We start from the raw sequence: 24,625 nt of genomic DNA, 5'->3' as shown, positions 1-24,625 counted from the left end.
TGTTCTCGTTCACGAAAAATATCATCGTTAATAAAATCCGTCATTGAACTCTTAAAAAATAAATGACAGAAATTAAAAGAATGTATAGAAGGGGGGGATTGGGGGATTAGCCCCAGTGGAAATGGTCAGTTTCTATTTTTATAAAACAAGCCCATTACTTCTGTACATGATACGCTTAGTCATTAACAATAATCTCCTAAATTGAGGCCACAGAGAGCCATAGCTTTAACAGGATGTGTGAAATTCAGTCTTGCTTTTCATCCGTTTTTGAAGGTTTAATCCCATGTCTCTCTCTCTCTCTCTCTCTCTCTCTCTCTCTCTCTCTCTCTCTCTCTCTCTCTCTCTCTCTCTCCTCTACAAATACTACTGCTACAACATTAATAACAGTGTTATGATTGTTCTAGTAATGCCCGTCTCTCTCTCTCTCTCTCTCTCTCTCTCTCTCTCTCTCTCTCTCTCTCTCCTCTACAAATACTACTACTACAACATTAATAACAGTGTTATTACTGTTCTAGTAATACCCGTCTCTCTCTCTCTCTCTCTCTCTCTCTCTCTCTCTCTCTCTCTCTCTCTCTCTCTCTCTCCTCTACAAATACTACAACTACAACATTAATAACAGTGTTATTACTGTTCTAATAATACCCGTCTCTCTCTCTCTCTCTCTCTCTCTCTCTCTCTCTCTCTCTCTCTCTCTCTCTCTCTCTCTCTCTTCTACAACAACATTGATAACAGCGTTATTACTGTTCTAGTAATATTAATAATAGTAGTAATAGTAGCAGTAGATGTAGAGATAGTGCTATTACTGTTCTAGTAATATTATTAGTAGTAGAGGTACAGATAGTGTTAGTACTGTTCTAGTAATATTAGTAGTAGTAAATGAATGTAGAAACAGATAAAAATTGGTTATAAAGCTTTTGAAAAAAATCTCTTTCAACAATAAAATAAAATAATCCTATCTATTGAATATTAATGTTATCCTACCTGATAACTCGAGATGAAAGATGATTACATTCATCATACAGTAACTGCATTAACTTTATCACAATCATAACAAAGGATCATATAAACATCTACATCAACAAAGTAATCATTTCGGTGTCTGGGAGCTTGCCACAAGAATGACCAATTTGACCAACATATATTAGTTGAAAGTATACGTTCGTGTGTTTGCGATGGAATTGAATAGCCCATCAACTTCACTAACGATGGTAGTTGATGTTATTAGACAACACCTAAAATTACTAATTAACTTTCAAACGATCGCAGGTAAACATTTAATAACCATAGGAGGGCAATAGAGAGGACAGAAGTGGATGAATCTAGAGACTTTTTTTTTTCTTTTTATGAGAAATCTTCTAGAATGAAAGACGTAATTGAAGGAAGATACAAAAACTTTAGGGTCATGAACAGCTAACCTATACTTACAGGATATTAGTGGAAAAAGGGATCAACATTTTGATGGTATTATAGAAACCTTCAATGCCATCTAGTTTAGACCAGAATAAGGGGATATTTTTAAGATCTCTCTGGTGTCTGATCAGAAGATATTGCTGAACCAATTTTGTCACCCGTATTAAACTGATGGACTCTATTCTCTGCTAAAACGAAAACTGGAAGTGGATATTGCACATTAAGTATAGTTCAAGTGGTGGTATAACATTCTATCCTAATCTGTTGTGATAGCCATGGGGATTTCTATCTTAGGATCAGACATTTATTTATGCAGACGTATGAGGATTTTTCTCACAGACATTTCTAACTGCATTAAATCGATTCGTTATTTCACGTGAAGGAGCCACTCTCTCAAAAAGAGACGAAAAAACAATCTCAACTAATTCAGTTCCGCTGTCAATGGAGTCAGGTCATGTGGAATTTGTTCGAAAAGTTAAAAGTTATTGACATTTTTTTTTATGAGGGTTCTTGGCTGGCGCACGCGCGCGCGCACACACACACACACACACACACACACACACACACACACACACACAACATTAGTATCTATAATACCAAAAAAAAAAAAAAAAAAGGATTTCACCAAATAAATCCTTTTTGTCCTCTCAAAACGTGTTGATGCAAAACAAATGAGCGCATAAAACCATTTCAACACAAATTGATTAAATCCATCAAATTGCCGAAGTTCTGATGTGTAATACTCACAAGTAATTGCCGTACCCATTTTCGAGCGCTCTGCCGCAGCTAATATTGTCCAAAGATACAGAGGCCAATCGTTTGTTGACCAACTCCACTAACTTGGATGTTGTCGGTGATGGCTAACCACGGTACCTCTACTTGTCTATATCCTTCAATTCTGTTTCTAAATAGCGAAATGGTTCCTTTTCCTTGCTTACTGATCTTCACTATAACCCGCTTGGATTGGTCTTCAAACAATTTGGCAGTGTTCTGAAACTTTCCCACACTGGTCAACAGCCATACGCTGTTGATTGCCTTCTTACTGTAAGCTATTCTGAGTCGCCACTAACATCAGAACTCTGGTCTACTCTAACAGTTAATAAGGAAAATTTCCATAACTGGAAACCCTATGATAAAAGGAGTCCAATTAGCAGTCGGTTCCTCGGTGGTTGATCTTCTGAATATTCCGATGGGAAATTACGTTGTCTTGATGACGCGAAGAGCCTGCTTCTTAATGGCGATATAAGAAAGAAGTTACGAAATATTAAATTTCCACAAAGCCTTATCTTCTTTTTAGTTGACGCTCAAGTAGCGTTCTTTCTTGAATCTTCTGACTTAATCAACGATGTTCAAAATGTTTTAGTGACTACTTCTTTAAGGCTGCAGACATCTATCTCCCCTATATAATACAGAGCAAGTGTCTGGGTCTATATATATATATATATATATATATATATATATATATATATATATATATATATATATATATATATATATATATATATACATATATCTCCTGTCACGCTCAGTAGCATTAAAAGACGTATAACTACTCGGTGTCTCCCCATCCGTCTCGTACGAGAGAGAGAGAGGAATAGTCATATCCTGGTGATGGAGGTACCACGAGAAATACCCTTGGAAACTACAATCTCCCACAAATTGCCGAACCAGTATGTTGTATTTTGGAAAAAGGAGGTGTTAAGAAGGGTTGAATTTCCGTGTATGAATATCTATCTAAATATTTAGTTGTCATATTTAAGTCTAGGGTTGGGTACACTAGTTTAGAATTTTCCCCAGACACTCTTTATCTGGCCTTTCCAATTCAGCCAATAGACGTTTCAGGCTGTCTTTTGGTGAACCATATTAAAATGGTCTTCGAATGCTTAGTTATAACATTTGAGAACCATTTCACATTCGGGAAATAATTACTCATAAAAACGATTTAAATACATTTTAGAAAGTATATTTGAAATACATTTCATGAAATATACTTGAAATGTATTTTCGAAAGTATACTTGAAATGCATTTTAAAAAGTATACTTGAAATGTGTTTTAAAAAGTATACGTGAAATACATTTTATAAAGTATACGTTTAATAGATTTTAGAAAGTGTTGCGTTTTAAAAAGTATACGTGAAATACATTTTATAAAGTATACGTTTAATAGATTTTAGAAAGTGTATTTAAGTTACATTTCATTAAGTCTACTTGAAATACATTTCAGAAAGTATACCTGAAATATATTTTAGAAAGTATACCTGAAATACATTTTGGAAAGTATACCTGAAATAAATTTCAGAAAGTATGCTTGAAACATTTTAGAAAGTTTACTTGAAATACATTTTAAAAAAACATTCTTGAAATACATTTTAGAATGTGTACTTGAAATACATTTTAGAAGCTATACTTGAAATGCATTTCAATAGGCATACTTGAAATACATTTCACTAAGTATACTTGAAATACATTTTAGAAAGTATACTTGAAATAAATTTCACTAAGTATACTTGAAATACATTTTAGAAGTATACTTGCAACACATTTTAGGAAGTATGGATAAATACATTTCACTAGGTATACTTGAAATACATTTCACTAAGTATACTTGAAATGCATTTTAGAAAGTATCCTTGAACTACATTTTAGAAAGTCTACCTGAAACACATTTTAGAAAGTAAGCTGTACTTTTTTTTTTTTGGGGGGGGGGGGGGGGATTTTCCTGAATCAGGTTATGTGCTCAAGGTGAACATGATATCATTAACATTACTAAGGACAATAATACTAGCAAGACTTCTTTCATCTTTATTTGAATATATGATTACAATGAAATGAGGCTCCTAAGATGTGAATTTCCATGTTATCATAGATTTTATGAACAGGTAAAAGCTTTCGGAATATGGCAACGTTTCCGAGGGAAATATAACAAAAATTAATTTATCTATTAATAAATTGATAATCAGGGCTGTGGAATTTATCAAGATCATTAATTCAAGAGTTACCCATCATCTAGATTATCATGCTGTTATTACATTTATTCTTAAAATATTTTATTTTAGTTATTTGCTTCTCTTATTTCCTTGTTTCCTTTCCTGCCAGGGCTATTTTCCCTGTTGGAGCCCCTGGCCTTATAGCATCTTGCTTTTCCAACTAGGGTTATAGCTTGGCAAGTAATATTAATAATAATTATGATTATTCACTTCTGTCAAATTGAGACTAATTACAGTATTCTGAAAAATATAAAAAAAAAATTATGGGTTTTACTTTTAACATGTATTCATAAGAATTTTACTTTCTCAAGTTTTAGAACATTGAAAAAAGACAATAAATGTAAAATTTAATTGCTTTGCTAAAGCTGACGAATTTTTCGGAAGATCTTTCAATAAATTTCTAAAGTAAAATCTTGGATGCTTAAGGCTGTAACATCTCTAGTAAAAACAAAATTCGATTTTAATAGATTTACACGATTTATGATTCCCATTTTGGTACTGAATCACTTTTTTCAAAAGTATTTTCAATAATCTAATTTTTGCCCTTTGAAAAATAAAAATAATACTTCTGATTCAAAACAAACCAATACGTAATTCAAAAATTCAAAAGCATGTTCATTATTAGCAGTAACGACGATTTAAAGACTTAATAAAAGTACACAAACCTAAATTATGAGCAGACTTAAAACAAATCAAGCTAACGAGCTCTTTCAAATTAGCCATGGATTAAAGTGTATGTATGTATATATGTATGTATGTATATGTGTATGTATGTATGTATATATGTATGTATATATATATATATATATATATATATATATATATATATATATATATATATATATATACATACATACATACATACATACATATATATATATATATTATATATATATATATATATATATATATCTATATATATATATATAGATATATATATATATATATATATATATATATATATATATATATATATATATATATATATATATAAAAACCACAATAGTATCTAATATCGAATACTACCTTTGGGAATGTATATCCACAAGATATTCATTTATGATATATGCATCTGACTGGGCAAGGATTCGAACCAATCCCTCTTAGTAGAAAAAAATGCCAGTAGGGACTTATACTAATAGAGCTATCTAGAGAGATAAAAGTTTATTACGAGTCTACTGTACATATTCCTGTCGAAATCAAGAATCTGTTCTTGGACTTTAAATCAACCCACCTACACCATGATAGCTTAAATTTCCAGTGGTTATACATTCCCAAAGGTAGAATTCGATATTAAATGCAATTATGGTTGATATTTACATTAGATTAAAATCACAAATATTAGTGATATATATATATATATATATATATATATATATATATATATATATATATATATATATATATATATATATATATCTATATACACTGTATATATATATATATATATATATATATGCTTATATATATATATATATATATATATAACCTATAATTATGAGTTATTGAAATAAGCTTTATACCTGAAAAATAAAAAATTATGGAAAATGTCACACCTAAATGCTTTTGCAACGCCATAAAGAAAAAAATGAATCCTTCTAAACCCAAATTAATAATGGGTCTCTCTAACGATCATTTTAAAGCAATGGCAATAACGTGTTTTGATTCAATTTAAGAAAAAATAGGACCCTACGGTCCAGCGCTGAGGCCGGGGAGGTCCTTCAGCACCAATAGTGACAAGAGGTTGGACAGCGAAGTGGAAGAATCGACGTGGAACGGAGGTCAGGTAGAAAGGTAAAAAGTGGGTGCAGCTAGGATCCCTAATAAAAATGTCTTGAAATAAGCTACCTAAGACACCTAGACGGAACGAAAGCTCCTTTAAGCAACATTATACATAAAAAGGCATTTTATGAAATGTTATGCATAAAAATGCATTTTATGAATGTGATACAAAAAAATGCATTTTATGAGATCTTATACATAAAAATGCATTTCATGAAATGTTATAAAAAATGCATTTTATGAAATGTTATACATAAAAAATGCATTTTGTGAAATGTTATACATAAAAATGCATTTTATGAAATGCTATATATACACAAAAAGGCATCTTTTGAAATGTTATACATAAAAATGCATTTTATGAAATGTTATGGATAAAAATGCATTTTACGAAATGTTATACATAAAAATGCATTTTGTGAAATATTATACATAAAAATGCATTTTGTGAAATATTATCCATAAAAATGCATCTTATGAAATGTTATGCATAAAAATGCATTTTATGAAATGTTATACATAAAAATGCCTTTTATGAAATGTAATACATAAAAATGCATTTTGTGAAATATTATACATAAAAACGCATTTTATGAAATGAAGCGGTGAGTGAATTAAGTGATCAATTAATGAGGGAAAGTATTCTATTGTTTAATTATGCAAACCAAAATCGCATTAAGTTTATAATTACTGAATTGAACATACGCATGGTTTTATATATATAAAAAAGGTAATATCATAATCATTCGCTTGATAATCTCATCAATCAATTAAATATGATTAGACCCATTTATGGGTTAATTTGGGTAATAAACGATTACCAGTTATTTAAATGATCGAGGAAATATTGATTATTTAATTCATAGATATATTTAAATAATAAAAAGAATGAACATCTGACAAGAAAAAGCTTACTTTAATTATCACAGAGAACATTATTGCTCAATAACAATAACAATATAAATCGGCTCCTCTGCTGTGCTAGTGAAACAGTCCGAACAATTATGAACTTTACGTTCAAAGCCTTGGATGCATTACTGCAACATTCTGGTTTACATTTTTAGGCCTAAATAATGAAAACAACCCTTGGATTTACCTATTAAATTTCTGAATAGTAATTTCAACAGATATTTTCATTTGAAATCTACTCAATATATTTACATTAAAATTTTGGGGTTATATTAGCAATACGCGTAATTTATAATTTTTTTTCTATTTGAAAATTAAAAGAGCAGAATTTTGTTTTCTTTACTAGGCCTGAAAAACGGTCTACAAAATGCTACAGTGCCTTTTTTTATCTTTTTTAGTGAAGACCAAAGCGTTATTTCAGCGATTAATTTCCAAATCTGTTTCACTCATAACCAGTGCAAAATTCTCTATGATTTTAATACAGGAACGATTTTTTTTCGTCTTTGATATATAGCAGAGTGAATACACGCCTATGCAATTCTCTATCTATTTTGAGACATTCTTGCGATACCTTCTTCACGGTACTAGTACGCAGTTTGTGCATATATGTGTAAGTAAATATCCTCGTGTACATATATACTGTATATATATATATATATATATATATATATATATATATATATATATATATATATATATATATATATGTATATACTGTATATATACACAAGTACATTTGCATAGGCATGAATTACCATATGTACTTACACACGTTGTCGATGCATGTATTTATATTTATATACAGGGTATTTATACTCAATATGTATATATATGCACACACTTATATGTGTATGTATATATATATATGCATATATCTAAATATATATAAACATATATATATATATATGCATATATTTAAATATATATATATATATATATATATATATATACATACATACATATATATATATATATATATATATATATATATATGTATGTATGTATATATATATACATACATATATATATATATATATATATATATATATATATATATATATATATATATATATATATATGTTGTTTTTCAAGAGGTCCACCAGTATTTATACCTTATAATACCAAATTCACAATCTTCCAGCTTTTCCCTTTCAATGTTAAAGTACGCCCTCATCAAAAGATCAAATGCCACAGTTTCCTCGATGCCTTATTTTGGTAAAGACTTCGACTTTGTTGGAAAAAGGTCTAAACATTTCAGCCATAACTTAGTTTTACCTGGATTCTTTTCAATCTCCACTAAACCAGCGGCTTTTTGTAATTTTAGCATTGTTAAAAAAAAAAAAAAAAAAAAAAAAAGGAATATATGTAGGCCTACAGATGGTCCCCAACATACAAACAATCGGAGATATAAACATAAATCCACCAGAAAATAACAAAGATATGATACGGAAATACTGTAATAAGACAATATCATATCATTTAATATTGTATGCAAAACATCATTTGTAATAACCTGATATCTATTTAATATAAAACCTATTTGTTAAATTTTGTAATTAGAAATCATGGAATTCAGGTTAGACCTACCATAGGACAAAAAAAGTATCAACGTTCGACTTACGAACAATCGGACTTACAAACAGATTCTTGGAACCAATCAAGTTTGTAGGATGTGAACCTTCCGTACTTTAGTATATTTTCAGTTCTGTGTATCACAATCAGGTCATAAAATCATAACAATCAGATTGAAGAGCAATAAAGTGACGATGCAATTGCAAAATGCCTCAAATATAGACGGTAATTTTGAGTGAATAGGTACACTAATAATGTTAATTCTCACTATCCTCTCCCCTTTTACTTTATTTTGTTTCCTTCGTATCTGGGCTACAAATAGTCAATAGATTGCCCTTCGTGTTGTCTTTCTTTTCAATTACGAGTAATGAATGATATACTGTTAATGTAGTTTGAAAAGGGATGTATGAATAATGTATTACAACCATGACGTGGGTCTAAAATCCTCTTCCTATTAATAATTTCTACGGGCTCTTACTAGTAGCTATCTACTGAAAGGAATTCTAACGAGCAGAACCTACTAGAAAGGCCTCTAGCTAGTATTTGCTTACGCAAAAACTAGAAGATTCCATTAAAGATATTTTTCATTCAGAGGTAGCCGTTTTACTCGTTATGGAATTTTGGCAAAACGGATCTGAAACCTGCGCTAATTGTATCCTGAACTTCCACTCTTCATGGTTGATATAACTGTCCCTTTGAAAATATTTTCATTAACTTCTACTTACGTTTCATTGTATTTTATATGGCTAAATCGCTTCGAAACACAAACACCCTAGGATGCTAGGAGTGAACAAACATTAAACAGCAATTTCAAACAATTCCAAACAGGTTTGAATTTTATTATATGTATATTGTTGTCTCATGCCCCCCCCCCTTTTTTAAAGCAGTTTGGTATCCGGTAATGAGGAGAAAATTGTTTCATTTATTTTCTTTACAATACTGTCTTAACGGAACAATTTACGTAAATGCATTGTCTATATAAGGTATTCGAAACCCCGGATGTGGTACTTCAAACAAAATCAAAACCGTACTTTGGAAGAAAATTTCGCGCAAGTATGTCTTCTGTGTTTTATAATACTTTTCGATCATTTATTAGAACATTTACCTGATCTATTACTAATATACCCATTCACTCATACTGAAAATAATTTTTTTTTTTTATTTCATAGCTTTGTCTGATCTTGAGTTGTAGTCCATAATCTTTCTGATTCTTCATATTTTTAATAACATCTAAAGCAATCTTATCTTAAATTTTAATCATGGTGTAAATGTTTAAAAAATCAGAATAAAATTTAAATTAAACAATCTTTTAGAAAAATAATTATTTTATATTTCTTAATAGCTTGTAATTTCCGAAGCTTTTTGTACCAAGACATTACCCTAAATCAAACCATTTCAATCTATCATTTAATCTAAATAACATTACAGAATTCAACCGAAAGATAATTTCTTACCGATTTCAAAAGCTGACTGGCATTCTTTTAAATTCGAATCAATATTCCCATCAATGTAATATATTCTCAAGGTTTTAGCTTATTATTCAATTACATAATCGGATTAGATCAGATTATTCTCAGAATGCATTTGAGTTACAGTTTCAATAACTTATAAATGTATTCTTACTCCCACTTTCACCTTTATCTATCTGCTAATTGGTCTTACCCTCCTACATACGCGAGTCGTATTCATCCATTGAATAAAGATAAAAGACCTTACACTTATACTGGCAGTGTCTTCTAAAATATGAAAGTTCTCTTTATATACTTAAGTATAAAGGACCGGATTTAAAAGTTGTTTAACATTGTAGTCTTAAGCATAAACTGCCAATTTAGATGCTATAACAAAGATAAAAAAATTGCTTGGTTAATTAGAAAAATTGCTATTTCACGAATGCCACTTGGGCATAAAAGAGCCCGCTCAGAAATGACACCTGAAGCTAAAGTATTATATTCAAATGGCACCTTAGGCTTAAAGAACCAACTTTTCGGCATTACTGAAAGATATCTCTTCTTCTTTCTCGTAAGACTTCAAAGATAAAGCCCCTATGCCTTTCAAATAATAATTTAAGAATTAAATCCCTACTTCATATTTTAAGGATTAAATCCGTACTTCCAGTAATATCTTAAGCATTAAATCCATAGTTTAAGTAATATTTAAGGATTAAATCCCTACTTCAAGTAATATTTTAAGGATTAAATCCTTACTTCAAGTAATATCTTAAGGATTAAACCCTTACTTCATTTAATACCTTAGGGATGTCACTTTTAATCAAGGACCTGAATATGGTTCTGTAGGAAAGTCTGAGCAGTAAGATTCTTTTTTTTTTCTTTTTTTTTTTTAAATATGTGTCTCAAGTTAGGATTTCTGACTTGGGTGGGCACCCGTCATCAAGTGGAAGTTGGTTTACCAAATAGATTTTTTGCTAGTTATTGTTTTACAAACATGTGTGCTTTTTATAGAAAAAAAAATTGCAAGTGGTCTCGGAACTCTTTACAATTATGCCGAAAATAATATTTATAAAATAGTGATTATTTAAGATATCTGCATATGTTATCAAAAAGGGGTTTAGCAAGTTATATCAGATCATTACCTTCAATTTTCTTGCAAATACATGAGCCTTTGGCACATTTTACACAGCTGCATGCCCCAATAAAGTCATTGGGAAATTTCTGTAAATTGACTTGTTCTACCACGCCATTTTCTTTAACTTCAAAGTCAAATCCACAAGGATCTAAGTGAACAAACATGTTTCCAATGCAGTGATCTTGGATATGTCTAAAACTATGACCTCGACAAATGTTCTTTGAGACTTCTTCAATGCCTGTTTCTTTTCCATGATGGTGCAGCCACTAAGTTCATCTAGAGATTTGAGGAGGGATTCTTTTTGTAATAATTGCACTAAGTATTCCTCTGGAGGTTGATGGCCACATCTCCCAGATTATGACACTCAAAAAAAATTCTGAACATTATCTTGATGCAATATTAAGATCTGTTTTAAAAGTTCCAACTTAACTTGAGTAATCTTTATATTATGCGACACGCAAAAATTTTCTAAACATCTTCTTGATGCAATATTAAGATCAGTTTTAAAAGTTCCAACTTAACTTGTGTAATATAATCCAGATAGTGTATGGACGAAGGAAAGCGGAGACCACGAGTCTTCACCAATGTTTTTATGAATAACATAAACAGGAAAAAGTCTCCTGGAATCATTAACTCCAAAAAGCACTCTCATTTCATATTCACCAAGAGGATGAAGAGAAGGCTCTAACAATATATTTTTTTTTCTAAAGCTATTTAGGTAAGAATGTTTCGCATGAATCATCATTCTCAAATCAGCTTCCTTAACTGACAAACAGTATATCTGGATGCTTTACTTGTCCACCATTTTCAGATGTACAGTTAAATGTTATTTTACTTCCTTCATTACTGTAAAAGCACTAACTGTGTAATTAGTAGCACATGGTTTCTAATTTAAAGAAGATATTAGTGTAATGGCAGTAAAATCTTGTAGCATAAGCTTGTTTATCAATGATCCCCAAAACACTGTTAAATGGTATAGACAATATCACTCCTTCAGGAATGTGGTTGATATCAATAAAATGTCTGTACTCTGCCTTTGTTCTTTCAGTTTGTTTTGGTGCCAGCTTGGGATAACTTTAAAACATAATCGACTCTGCCACACTCTTTTGTGATGCTTTGAATAGATGAAGAGAAAACGGAAGCTGTTCCACCAAAGATTTTCTTTCCAATTGTTATAACTTTTTAGGGAATTCATGACATCCACAACGTAGAAATTATCCTCATCAGACTATAACATGAGATAAATGTTTGTGTTGTAATAAGAAGTTTCAAGGTTTTTTTTTACAGATGTCTATTTGAGACTTGTACTTCGTGTTTCGTTGCTACCATATGCTAGTAGCATGACTTATTGTTCTGTACTTGTGATCCTTGTCGTTTTATCTTCCTAGCTTGGTTTTTGCTGTGTAAAATTCAAATTACCTCCAATGTGAAAAGCATTGAAAATATATCCCTTAGTCTTGTGAAACAAGTTATTTTGTGATAAGATTTTACAATGGATTACGAATTATATCACATGTGTTCCCTTTTTCCAAAACATATCTGAACAGTTTTATGCTATATACGTTTTCATTTAATTTAAGCAGTGTAAAAAGATAGGATATTATTAATCAATAGAAAAATATCAATCTTAATACGCCTATATGAATTAATTTACGATGTATTTTTAAATATCATTATTTATATATCTCCTTTTAACTTCCCAAAGGTTAAATTCGTGGAAATAAAAAAAAAATGTGAAATATTACCACAGATAAGACAGATTCCCTATTCGAGCAGCTGCCATTGCCGATGACGTCATATCAAGTAAAACTACATAATTACAGATGTCTACACAAGTCAGAAATCCTAAGACACAACGGATATTTCTGAAAAAAAAAAACCTCACTACTCAAACTTTCCTACAGAACCATAGTCAGATACAGGTCTAATTTTGAAGGGGCACCATTCACAAAAATACCAATCTCGGGTGACAGCTTAAATACCCAGATCAAATTCTATTTGGGGTTATTAACCTCGTAAGCCTCTTCTGAAGAAAAATAACATTCTACTTTACCAGATGGAGCTTCTGATGGAACAGTTAACAGGCGTGTGAGTACACAACCTTCTCTTTCTTTTGTTCTCCTTAAATACTAATGAATCATTGGCACGCACGTGTGACGGGGGCAGGGGAGGGATTGAAGCGTGATATAAGCTAAACTTAGATTTACGAGAGAGGACGGGCTTCATCAAGAAAAATATATGTTTAATCTTAAGCTGTTTCCACTTAAGCAACACTTGGCGGGTATGTTATTTAAAGCTTGCACGGTGATATGGATCGAAGGAAAGGATTTTTAAGCTACTCATTGATAAGGATGTTTAAATTGGATTGTTTTCGGTTATTGGGGTAATTTAGGACAAAATATATTATCGAATAGATGTGTTTCTCAAAGCGGCAGTGTTCGCAGATTTTTTAATAATGGAAATGACATTAATAATTGAAGTATGCAGAAAATATATATGGAAATGAGAATAGTCAAGAATGTAAGGGAAAAGGAATAAAAGAGAAAACTGCAAAAGACTGAAGCAAGTAATAATTCATAAGAAAAGAGTATTAGATTCACATTATTTACAGATATCAAATTGAGCACTAACAAACATTCATAATACTTTCAATGCTATTCCGTTTACTAATTTATATGAATTTGTGCGTTTAAATAGAAATAATAGTGTTTATTTTTGACAAATGAAAGAGACATCGAATTCGATGTTTAAAAAATTATTTTACTGTAAAGCGACTCATTGATATGAAACAGGACAAAAAGCCCACTTTGTTATCAAAAAAGCATCTAGAGCTGAATGCCAATATATGAAAATGGAGTGAACAGGAAGAATTGTGCTACAATACTCATGAAAAGTAAATGTAGTGTCCTGAAAATAAAATTTCTCAAGATAATGAGACAGAAATGTTGATTGTCGAAAAAAAGGGATCATTTTCTGAATGATGTCATGGGCAAAAAAATTCATTTCTTTTGAAAAATGTCGAAGCTTCAATCTTCCAAATATAAATAATAAATAAAAAGGAATTAAAATTCGACGGATCTTGTGCAAAATAGCAATAACAAAAACAGCTTTAAGGTATCTATCATTTTCAAATAGGAATATTTTAATTTTTTGAGCGGAAAGAAGATAAAAAATCTTTAAAATTAATCAAATAGAAGTAGGCAGGGAAGAGCTAAATAAGGTTGAAAAATATTTTGTCCTAATTTCATAAAATTAATCATATTAAAGCTGAATTTCCCCTATGGTTGTGAATAGTGTTAATATCTCGTTGCATAGATAAAAATAAACAGGTAACAAGAAAAAAAAAATACATTACATCAGTCGTAAAGTCATTGAAGGACGGGATGAACATGTTACAAACTATTTTGATTTTTTCTTGCACAAGTAGACATAGACTTACATGAAACATCACAAATAGAAAAAAAAGATATCGAAGAGAAAAAGTAAGTTTCAAGCTAACTGAGAGAATACTACATGTTACGGGTGACTTTATTTACAATTTAGATTACGTTCCTAACTCTTTATCATTATTATCTAATCTGGCAGAGTCGTTTGATATATATATCTCGAGTATTGTCGTTAATATTCTAATGAGCTTCCAGATGATGTCACTGGAACGACGCGCGTTGCATCAGGATTTGACGGGACCCAGATGAGATCCTCTTTGATTTGGGAGTTGCTAGGATTCTGGCAGGATCCCACATCTCTCCTAGTTAACTAAGACAGTAAAAGGAAGACCGGAGAGTTCCTTTGGGGAAAAAAAAACCGGCGCGCAAAAGCTCTCTGATCAGTGCCATCTATTATCAACGCGCCCAACTAAATTCAATGAAAAGACCTACGGACGTATCACAATTATTTTTTTCAATCTAATACCGTGACAGTAGTAGACTACTGTAGACATTGTTTTTACACTAAGCAAGCATTTTCTTAAATCATAAACGCATTTTATCAATATTCAGCAGAACAGTAATGAAAAACGTAATTCATATTAGGCACGTTTTTCTGTTTCTTGATTCCAGATGTAAACAAAAGACCAAACTAATCAGTGCCATCTGTTGCCAATATGCCCTACTAAAGAGGAAAATGCTCAAAGAAATTCTAGCGACCTTCCGGTCTTCCCTTTACTGTCTTTGCCTAAGAAGGAGGGGGTTATGCTAGACGGACTGAATCCAGCAGCACTAGAAGAGGGTAAGGCTAGCAAGTGGGGAAGGTTGGTGGGGAGAAGGAGGGTTTTTCGTGGCATGGATGGAATGAGGAGGTGGCCGATCGACGCTTCACTCAACGGAAGGACTTATTAGACTAAATAGGTGAATTTAATCATGTTAAGGGATTAAAAGGTAAATTGACTAATATTTTCCGTGGAAAAATGTACGGTGAAAAAAATACACAATTTTTGCTCTAGACTTATCTGCTTTCACTTAAAATTAGCTTAGCGATGGGTGGTAAGCCCCAGTTTGTGTTCTAATCCTCTCATAGCCGATAATGCCTTGCACCTAAAAATAGCATTAAATTCTAATAAATAAGGCAGTTGATGAATTGTTAACATATGCAAAGCCTTTTTTAATACTAATTAGCATATGCTTCGATTAGGCAAATGACTTCCAAGTGGAAATTACCATGTTGCTTCGTAAAATGTATTCATGAAAAAACTAATCTCTTTATTTTCGTATAATAGAGTACCCGAAGAGCGAAGAGAAAGTTAATATTTTTTTAAAGTTTTATGAATAAAAAAAAATTAATCTAAACATTATGGCACAAGCTTTTAAACAGTGCTTCTAAACATCATACTATCGTAAAATAACCGTTGTCTGATAACACCTTATTGGAAAACAAAAAGTCATTTTCTGGAAAGGCCTTCCAGCAAATGTAAAGAGCTGTGTATGTGAAATGTAATCCAGCAAATAGGAAAAGTCATTATCCCCTTTCACCAACCTAGAAGTCGTTTTCCAGGAACGCATTCTATTAATTATACGTGAAGACATTCCAGTAAAAACAAGAAGTCGTGTCTTTGGAAACACCTTCCTGCAAGGACAAGAAGTCGTTCTTTAGGAAAGCATTCCAGCAAATGCAAGAAGTCATTTGCTAGAAGCGCCTTCCAACAAAGACAAGAACTCGTTCTCTGAGAACACATTCTAGCAAATACAAGAATTCGTTCTTTGGAGACGCTTTCCGGCAAGGGTAAGAAGCCAATCGCATGGAAACATTTCATCAAATACAAAAAGTCGGTTTGCTTGAGATACCTTCCAGCAAGGACAAGAAATCGTTCTCAAGGAATAAACTCCAGCAAATACGAGAGGTTGTCTTTTGGAAATGCCTTTCTGCAAAAATAAGGAGTCCCCTCTGGAAACGCCAGCGGAAACTAGAACACTTCAGGGTTCTACCAATAATATGGGCAGGATTTCCCGCTAATTATAAAAGAAAGATCGTATTTTGTTAATGATGCCTATAGTACTTTCCAGACGCACTAGGATGGGGTTGTGGTGTGATGGTGTGCAGTAGGGACGGCTGGATGTAGCTGAGGATCGAGTACCTCTCTTCTCTCTCTCGCTAGAGTTACGCAGGCCAACCCTCTTCGGGCAGCTGCACTGAAGGTTTTCCCGATGCCCAAGTCGGTGGGCTTCACTTTTGGGATATATCCTGTATATCCAGGAAGGGGAGGGTACTGTGGGTTGCTCCGGCCATCTGATGAAGGAAAGATTTTTTAGTAAATTATGACTAATAAATGAATATACCAAAGCAATTGCACATTTGCATGAAATCTATACACACAATTTTAAGGGTCCGTAAGGGAATTATTTATAAAAAGTTTAATGTCCATTCAAAAAGTGTTTGACCAACCCAGTAAGAAAATCAGTGATTGAAACTTGTTGATAAGACTGCTTACTAAAGCCATTTGAATGACTACCCATATAGTCTCAATAGTTTACCCACCTTGAGTTTTACCAGAGACATTTTGAATATCATCATTAGCAATCAAAATCTAAAATAGATCTGCAAAAAAGGATATGGATTATGAAGACACCTATAAGGATATGGTTTACTAAATTTCGTGAGGATTCCTTCCTATTGAGCAATTAAGTGGGCTACTGACTTCAAACGGGTTTTAAAGTCACAAAAGACAACCCTCCAATAACCGTATGCTATTTTTTTACATGGCTTTAAATACAAAAATTTGACAGATGGTATCATGGGTAACAGGGTAGTATTAGTACACACCAATTTTGAGTAAGACCTTCCAGTGTATTTCTGACTCGTTCCCAGACTTATCCAGAAAAATGGGTAAAGTGAAAGTTAGCATCATATGATGAAATAAGGATTTACTACTTTGAACTTGAATTCTATAAGAAGCACCATGGTTCTGGCATGCCAAAGTTATAAGTCAAGTGGTAAATCTACAGTTGACTATGCCGTTATTCGAAGATAATTTCTTTGTCAACTCAAGACAGGTTTAGGACCTGCTGAAGTGGCAAACTGTGGACAAAGATTACTAATTGTGCCAATACCTACTGCTAACTTACCCTCTCAAAAAAAAAAAAAAAAAAAAAAAAAAAAAAAAAAAAAAAAAACTACAGAATAGTTTATCATTTATGATGGGTTATTTGGTTGGAAGGAAGCTGAAGAAGGGCAATGTACCCGTGATAGGATTGCAATGTTTGAACATCAGTGGGCTAAGTACAGTGAATTTGGGGATATACTGTACTGTTAAAAAATAAAGTATAATTTGTTTTTTTCTGCATTACTTTCAGGAAATGGTTGAAACCTTTTGAATGACTGAAGTATCAAATATCAAATTATTACATTAAATTCATTATAGATATATGAGATGTAACGTGACGAATACACATCCGCATGATATATATATATATATATATATATATATATATATATATATATATATATGTGTGTGTGTGTGTGTGTGTGTGTGTGTGTATGTGTGTAAAATTCATAAAATGTTTCTGCTTTTAACTTTCCTCTTTTGTAGACTCATGTTTTCGTACAAGATATCAAGACAGCCTTCCTTTCAAATAACACTAGGTACGAGTTAGCGAAACATTTAAAATCACATCAACTATTGAGATATTGTTCATGGAATCTAAAACCATTAGACCTACCGTTATATATTAATTATTCATACCATGATTGAAAACATATTTGAAGACACCAAATCATAAATTGTTAAATGTTATTTTTGGAATGTTTGATGATTACCTCAAAAGACATTCTATTCATACCTTTTTATTTTTCTGAAATTCATATGGAATCTAGAAAAATATTTTTTTTTTTCTGATATATTGAAAGCAATCATGAACATTGCTGTTGGTAAGAAAACAAATTCAGCAGTACATTGCAAACGAGACCATCAAACGGAAGACATTTTTATCTACATCCCCAATTCTCTCGGGTGAAAAACTGAAAATACGTCCATGTCTGAGCATACATGAATGTTAATTAGATTGCCAAGGTAATTAAAAAGATCTAAATAACCATTCCCTGAAATTCTCTAGTACATCTGTATTATTATTGCTTTTCATAAGGCAAGTTAATCGAGCAATTAATTTGCTTGAAAAAGGTTTACGAAAAGGAAATGCACACGTTAGAACCAAAATATAAAGAATCATAAAAAGAAATAGAAACAGAAAAAAAAAATAGATAATGAACATTACAGTCCTCAAACACAAACACCTCACGAGATGTGTGTTGATAAATAAATATCGCCTCAAAGGAATCATTGGTGAATTTATTTAAGTCTTTTCTGAGGCGGTGTTTACTCTAGAACTGCACTATGACTTTACCCCTTACCAAGACCCTATATCCTCTGTAAATTCTTGATAATTAATCTCATGACTTATCAAAGCAATCAAATTCTCTATGATCTCATGACTTACCAAAGCCATCAAATACTCCATAATCGCATGACTTACCAAAGCCATCAAATACTTCATGATCTCATGACTTTCCAAAGCCATCAAATCTTAAATACTCTTATGATTTAACAAAGCCATCAAATCGTTGATGATCTCATGACTTATCAAAGCCATCAAATACTTCATGATCTCATGACTTACCAAAGCCATCAAATCCTATATGATCTCATGACTTACCAAAGCCCTCAAATCCTTGTTGATCTCATGACTTACCAAAGCCCTCAAATCCTCTAAGACCTCATGACTTAAAAAGCCATCAAATACTCCATAATCTCATGACTTTCCAAAGCCATCAAATCTTAAATAATCTTATGATTTAACAAAGCCATCAAATCATTGATGATCTCATGACTTATCGAAGCCATCAAATCCTCCATGATCTCATGACTTACCAAAGCCATCAAGTCCTCCATTATCTCACTCCTTACCAAAGCCATCAAGCCCTATATGATCTCATTACTTACCAAAGCCCTCAAATTCTCTAAGACCTCATGACTTACCAAAGCCATCAAATCCTCCATTATCTCACTCCTTACCAAAGCCATCAAGCCCTATATGATCTCATTACTTACCAAAGCCCTCAAATCCTTGTTGATCTCATGACTTATCAAAGCCCTCAAATCCTCCATGATCTCACTCCTTACCAAAGCCATCAAATCCTCCATGATCTCACTCCTTACCAAAGCCATCAAATCCTCCATGATCTCACTCCTTACCAAAGCCATCAAATCCTCCATGATCTCACTCCTTACCAAAGCCATCAAATCCTCCATAATCTCACTCCTTACCAAAGCCATCAAATACTGCATGATCTCACTCCTTACCAAAGCCATCAAATGTTAAATAATCTTATGATTTAACAAAGCCATCAAATCGTTGATGATCTCATGATTTATCAAAGCCATCAAATACTCCATGATCTCATGACTTATCAAAGCCATCAAGTCGTTGATGACCTCATGAATTAACAAAGCCATCAAAACCTTTATCATCTCATAACTTATCGAAGCCATCAAAACCTGAATGATCTCACGCCTTACCAAAGCCATCAAAACCTTTATCATCTCATGACATATCAATGCCATCAAAACCTCTATGATCTCACGCCTTACAAAAGCCATCAAAACCTTTACCATCTCATAACTTATCGAAGCTATCAAAACCTCTATGATCTCACGCCTTACCAAAGCCATCAAAACCTTTATCATCTCGTGACTTATCAAAGTCATCAAAACCTTTATCATCTCATGACTTATCGAAGCCCTCAATACCTCTATGATCTCACGCCTTACCAAAGCCATCAAAACCTTTATCATCTCATGACTTACCAAAGCCATCAAAACCCTTATCATCTCATGACTTATCAAAGTCATCAAATCCTCTATGATCTCATGACTTACCAAAGCTATCAAATCCTTTATCATATCATGACTTACCAAAGCCATCAAATCCTCCATGATCTCACGCCTTACCAAAGCCATCAAAACCTTTATCATCTCATGACATATCAATGCCATCAAAACCTCTATGATCTCACGCCTTACAAAAGCCATCAAAACCTTTACCATCTCATAACTTATCGAAGCTATCAAAACCTCTATGATCTCACGCCTTACCAAAGCCATCAAAACCTTTATCATCTCGTGACTTATCAAAGTCATCAAAACCTTTATCATCTCATGACTTATCGAAGCCCTCAATACCTCTATGATCTCACGCCTTACCAAAGCCATCAAAACCTTTATCATCTCATGACTTACCAAAGCCATCAAAACCCTTATCATCTCATGACTTATCAAAGTCATCAAATCCTCTATGATCTCATGACTTACCAAAGCTATCAAATCCTTTATCATATCATGACTTACCAAAGCCATCAAATCCTCCATGATCTCACGCCTTACCAAAGCCATCAAAACCTTTATCATCTCATGACTTACCAAAGCCATCAAAACCCTTATCATCTCATGACTTATCAAAGTCATCAAATCCTCTATGATCTCATGACTTACCAAAGCTATCAAATCCTTTATCATATCATGACTTACCAAAGCCATCAAATCCTCCATGATCTCACGCCTTACCAAAGCCATCAAAACCTTTATCCTCTCGTGACTTATCAAAGTCATCAAAACCTTTATCATCTCATGACTTATTGAAGCCCTCAAAACCTCTATGATCTCACGCCTTACCAAAGCCATCAAAACCTTTATCATATCATGACTTACCAAAGCCATCAAAACCCTTATCATCTCATGACTTATCAAAGCCATCAAATCCTCTATGATCTCATGACTGACCAAAGCCATCAAATCCTTTATCATATCATGGCTTACCAAAGCCATCAAATCCTTTATCATATCATGTGTTACCAAAGCCATCAAATAATCCATGATCTCATGACTTGCCAAAGCCATCAAGCCGTTGATGATCTCATGACTTATCAAAGTCATCAAAACCTCTATGATCTCATGACTTACCAAAGCCATCAAAACCTTTATCATCTCATGACTTACCAAAGCCATTTACACTCTAAGAACCATCAGTGGCTTTATATCCAACTACGACTATATTCGTCGTAACAATCCTGTTTTATCTTATGCTTTTCCAAAGCAGAATTATTGAACAAATCCACAGTGAACTTAAACCATGTCTTACCGTAACAATACCAGTTGTGGAAATCCTCATGGACTTTATTATGTCTTACCTAAACCGTATTTGTTATAGAAATCCTCGATAACTTGAGCCTCGGAGCGTTTTGCCTTCAATCTTGGTAGGGACCTGGATCGTCTAACCTGTTTGGAGACAAATAGCATTCAGTAACAATCTGAAGGATTTTAGTTTATCCAAAAATATATTTTCACTGAGTTATTGTTATGATAGTCGTTACAGTTACAGTTACTACTACTACTACTACTACTACTACTACTACTACTACTCAAAGTAGTCTTTCCATGAAAAAATATATCTATAAGAATCATCTGTTGTTATAAGGTAAATAAAATATGATCTTTATTGATTGACATTAAATATTTTAATCATTGTTGTTGTTAGAATAATAATAATAATAATAATAATAATAATAATAATAATAATAATAATAATAATAATAATAATAATAATAATAATAATAATAATAATAATAGTTTGTATTCCGCCTGGGCCTATTATTGTCGTCAAAGTTTACCATACCTAGTGTTATGACTAATGAGTGCCTTAAATACCACAAAAATATATTGAACCTCATAAAGATCAGCAATGTTGAAGTAATTAAGTCTTGTAGACAAACAGAACTAATAAAACGAAATAAAATAAATGAGGGGAAAACAAAACCTCAGAAGAAATCGATATCTAACATTGAAGGCCTTTGAAAATATATGTTGGCAAGGAAATATTCTCTGAGAAAACAGGAAGCAAAGAATGGCCGGCAATTGCTTTTTCTTCGACTGTTTATTCTTAATCAATCCTTCAATCACGAGAGAATTCAATACTGATGGGGGTTAAGAATTATCAGTCATTAAGTTTACCCAAGATATCTCTTCCAACACATATTTCCATGTGCACCTCAAGTGTCGGAAACTGAGCAATAATTCAGGACATATTTTAATTTACTAACGGTTGATAACATAAACCCTTTATTATACAAAAATCTTCAGCTATTTCAAGTTTTCTTGGGAATGAACTTTCTTTCAGGTATTTTATTTTATTTTCTGTTGTTGTTAAATATACTTGTTCAGCAATTTGTGAGACTTTTAGTCTCCATTCGTCGCCTTATTTTCATTTTTTTCTCTTACAACGCAACTGCCTCAAATGTAAAAAAAAAAAAAAAAAAAAATTCGAAAAAAATATCAAGTGATAAATCTTTCTTTTACCTGGAAGGAAAACAGAGGCAAGTGAGAGAATTCCAAAACTTTTGGATAGAAAGAGTAAAAGTCATTGAATCATGTAATGTGAGGATTATTGATTTCTTCATTAATGAAGTCCTTCGTAAACGATGTAACAATACCTACTGCATTTTCAATTTCCATATTGCTAGTTGTATTATTGTATGATAAAATTGAATTGAAGGTATTTGACTCTTTGGTTAAAGAGCCATGAAAACAAACTATTACGATAATTGCTGAACTAATTCTAATATAATGTTAATGAAAAGTTATATATTGTTAATGCAAAGGTTGGCTCAGTGGTATAGTTATCGAAATACCCTTTTCGAGGGCCAAGGTTCGCTCATGGACTAGCCAACCTAACTATCCACAGACATGTATGCAATCTTAGAGATATAATTCAGCGATTAGGCTGAGGAGGCCATTCAGCGTTAAGATAAAACCTGTAGTTGCTCTGTAAAGAGAAAGCTAAAAGATGGACAAGAAAATGGAAGAAAGGAAGCCTAAACTGGGGAAGTGCAGAGGGCTAAAAAGCTAATGGTCTTTAGAAAAGGACGAGGAGGTCGCAACTTAACCTCTCCTCTACCCAGTTTCTGAGAAATATAAAGGATGTACCCTATTAACAAAGTACCATCCATAAAGGAAAAAGTTTCTAGTATATATATATATATATATATATATATATATATATATATATATATATATATATATATATATATACATATACACGCACATATATATATATATATATATATATATATATATATATATATATATATATATTATATATACATATACATATATATATATATATATATATATATATATATATGTGTGTGTGTGTGTATGTGTGTATATATACTATATATATACATACATTATATATATATATATATATATATATATATATATATATATATATACATATACATATATATATATATATATATATATATATATATATATATATATATACAACTACATATACACTTATATATACATGCATATACATACATACATACACACAAGCACACACAAACACACACACACACATATATATATATATATATATATATATATATATATATATATGTGTGTGTGTGTGTGTGTATGTGTATGTGTGAGTGAAGAACAAACTTCTACATTCGTAGCTAATACTTGATAGTATTACCTGTAGAGAAAGAAAACCAACACGTATTTCTCAAAATACTCTAAACTAACAACATAGTCTTATAAATGAGAAATTGTAAGGTCTTATTAGGGCCAAACTATAGGGGTTCCTCTAATGGCTGTTATAATTCTGTTTTAATTGGTTCTTAACTCAATCTTCGTACTTTGTTTCCAATTACCAGGAGTTCGTAGACAAATACATGCAAACTTTAATGTTAAGATGATGGGAAGCGATGCTTGACTGGATGCGTCTAATGAGTACTGAAATTCTAAATAGTTTATATATTATTAGAGGAATTTATGAAAATTATTTTCCAAAGAAGAGAGAAATAAATTATACTTTAAACGCAATTAGATATATTTT

General features: G+C 32.0%; 1 protein-coding gene across 2 annotated transcripts in view; it reads right to left on the bottom strand.

Moving 5' to 3' along the window:
- Positions 1 to 15,201: 15,201 nt before the first annotated feature.
- Positions 15,202 to 24,625, bottom strand: part of LOC137648464 (sperm-associated microtubule inner protein 5-like) — a 130,175-nt gene continuing 120,751 nt past the window's right edge. For both annotated transcript variants that reach the window (XM_068381384.1, XM_068381385.1), the window contains 2 exons: positions 21,915 to 22,002; positions 15,202 to 16,964 (listed from right to left, as the gene is read on the bottom strand). In XM_068381384.1, coding sequence (XP_068237485.1) covers positions 16,747 to 16,964; positions 21,915 to 22,002 — 306 coding nt within the window. In that variant the 3' untranslated portion in view covers positions 15,202 to 16,746. The remainder of the gene's footprint in view (positions 16,965 to 21,914; positions 22,003 to 24,625) is intronic.

This window comes from Palaemon carinicauda, chromosome 10, assembly GCF_036898095.1.
Source record: "Palaemon carinicauda isolate YSFRI2023 chromosome 10, ASM3689809v2, whole genome shotgun sequence".
Taxonomy (NCBI): domain Eukaryota; kingdom Metazoa; phylum Arthropoda; class Malacostraca; order Decapoda; family Palaemonidae; genus Palaemon; species Palaemon carinicauda.
The sequence above is the reverse complement of the archived record's forward strand: the minus strand, read 5'-3'. Positions and strand labels throughout refer to the sequence as shown.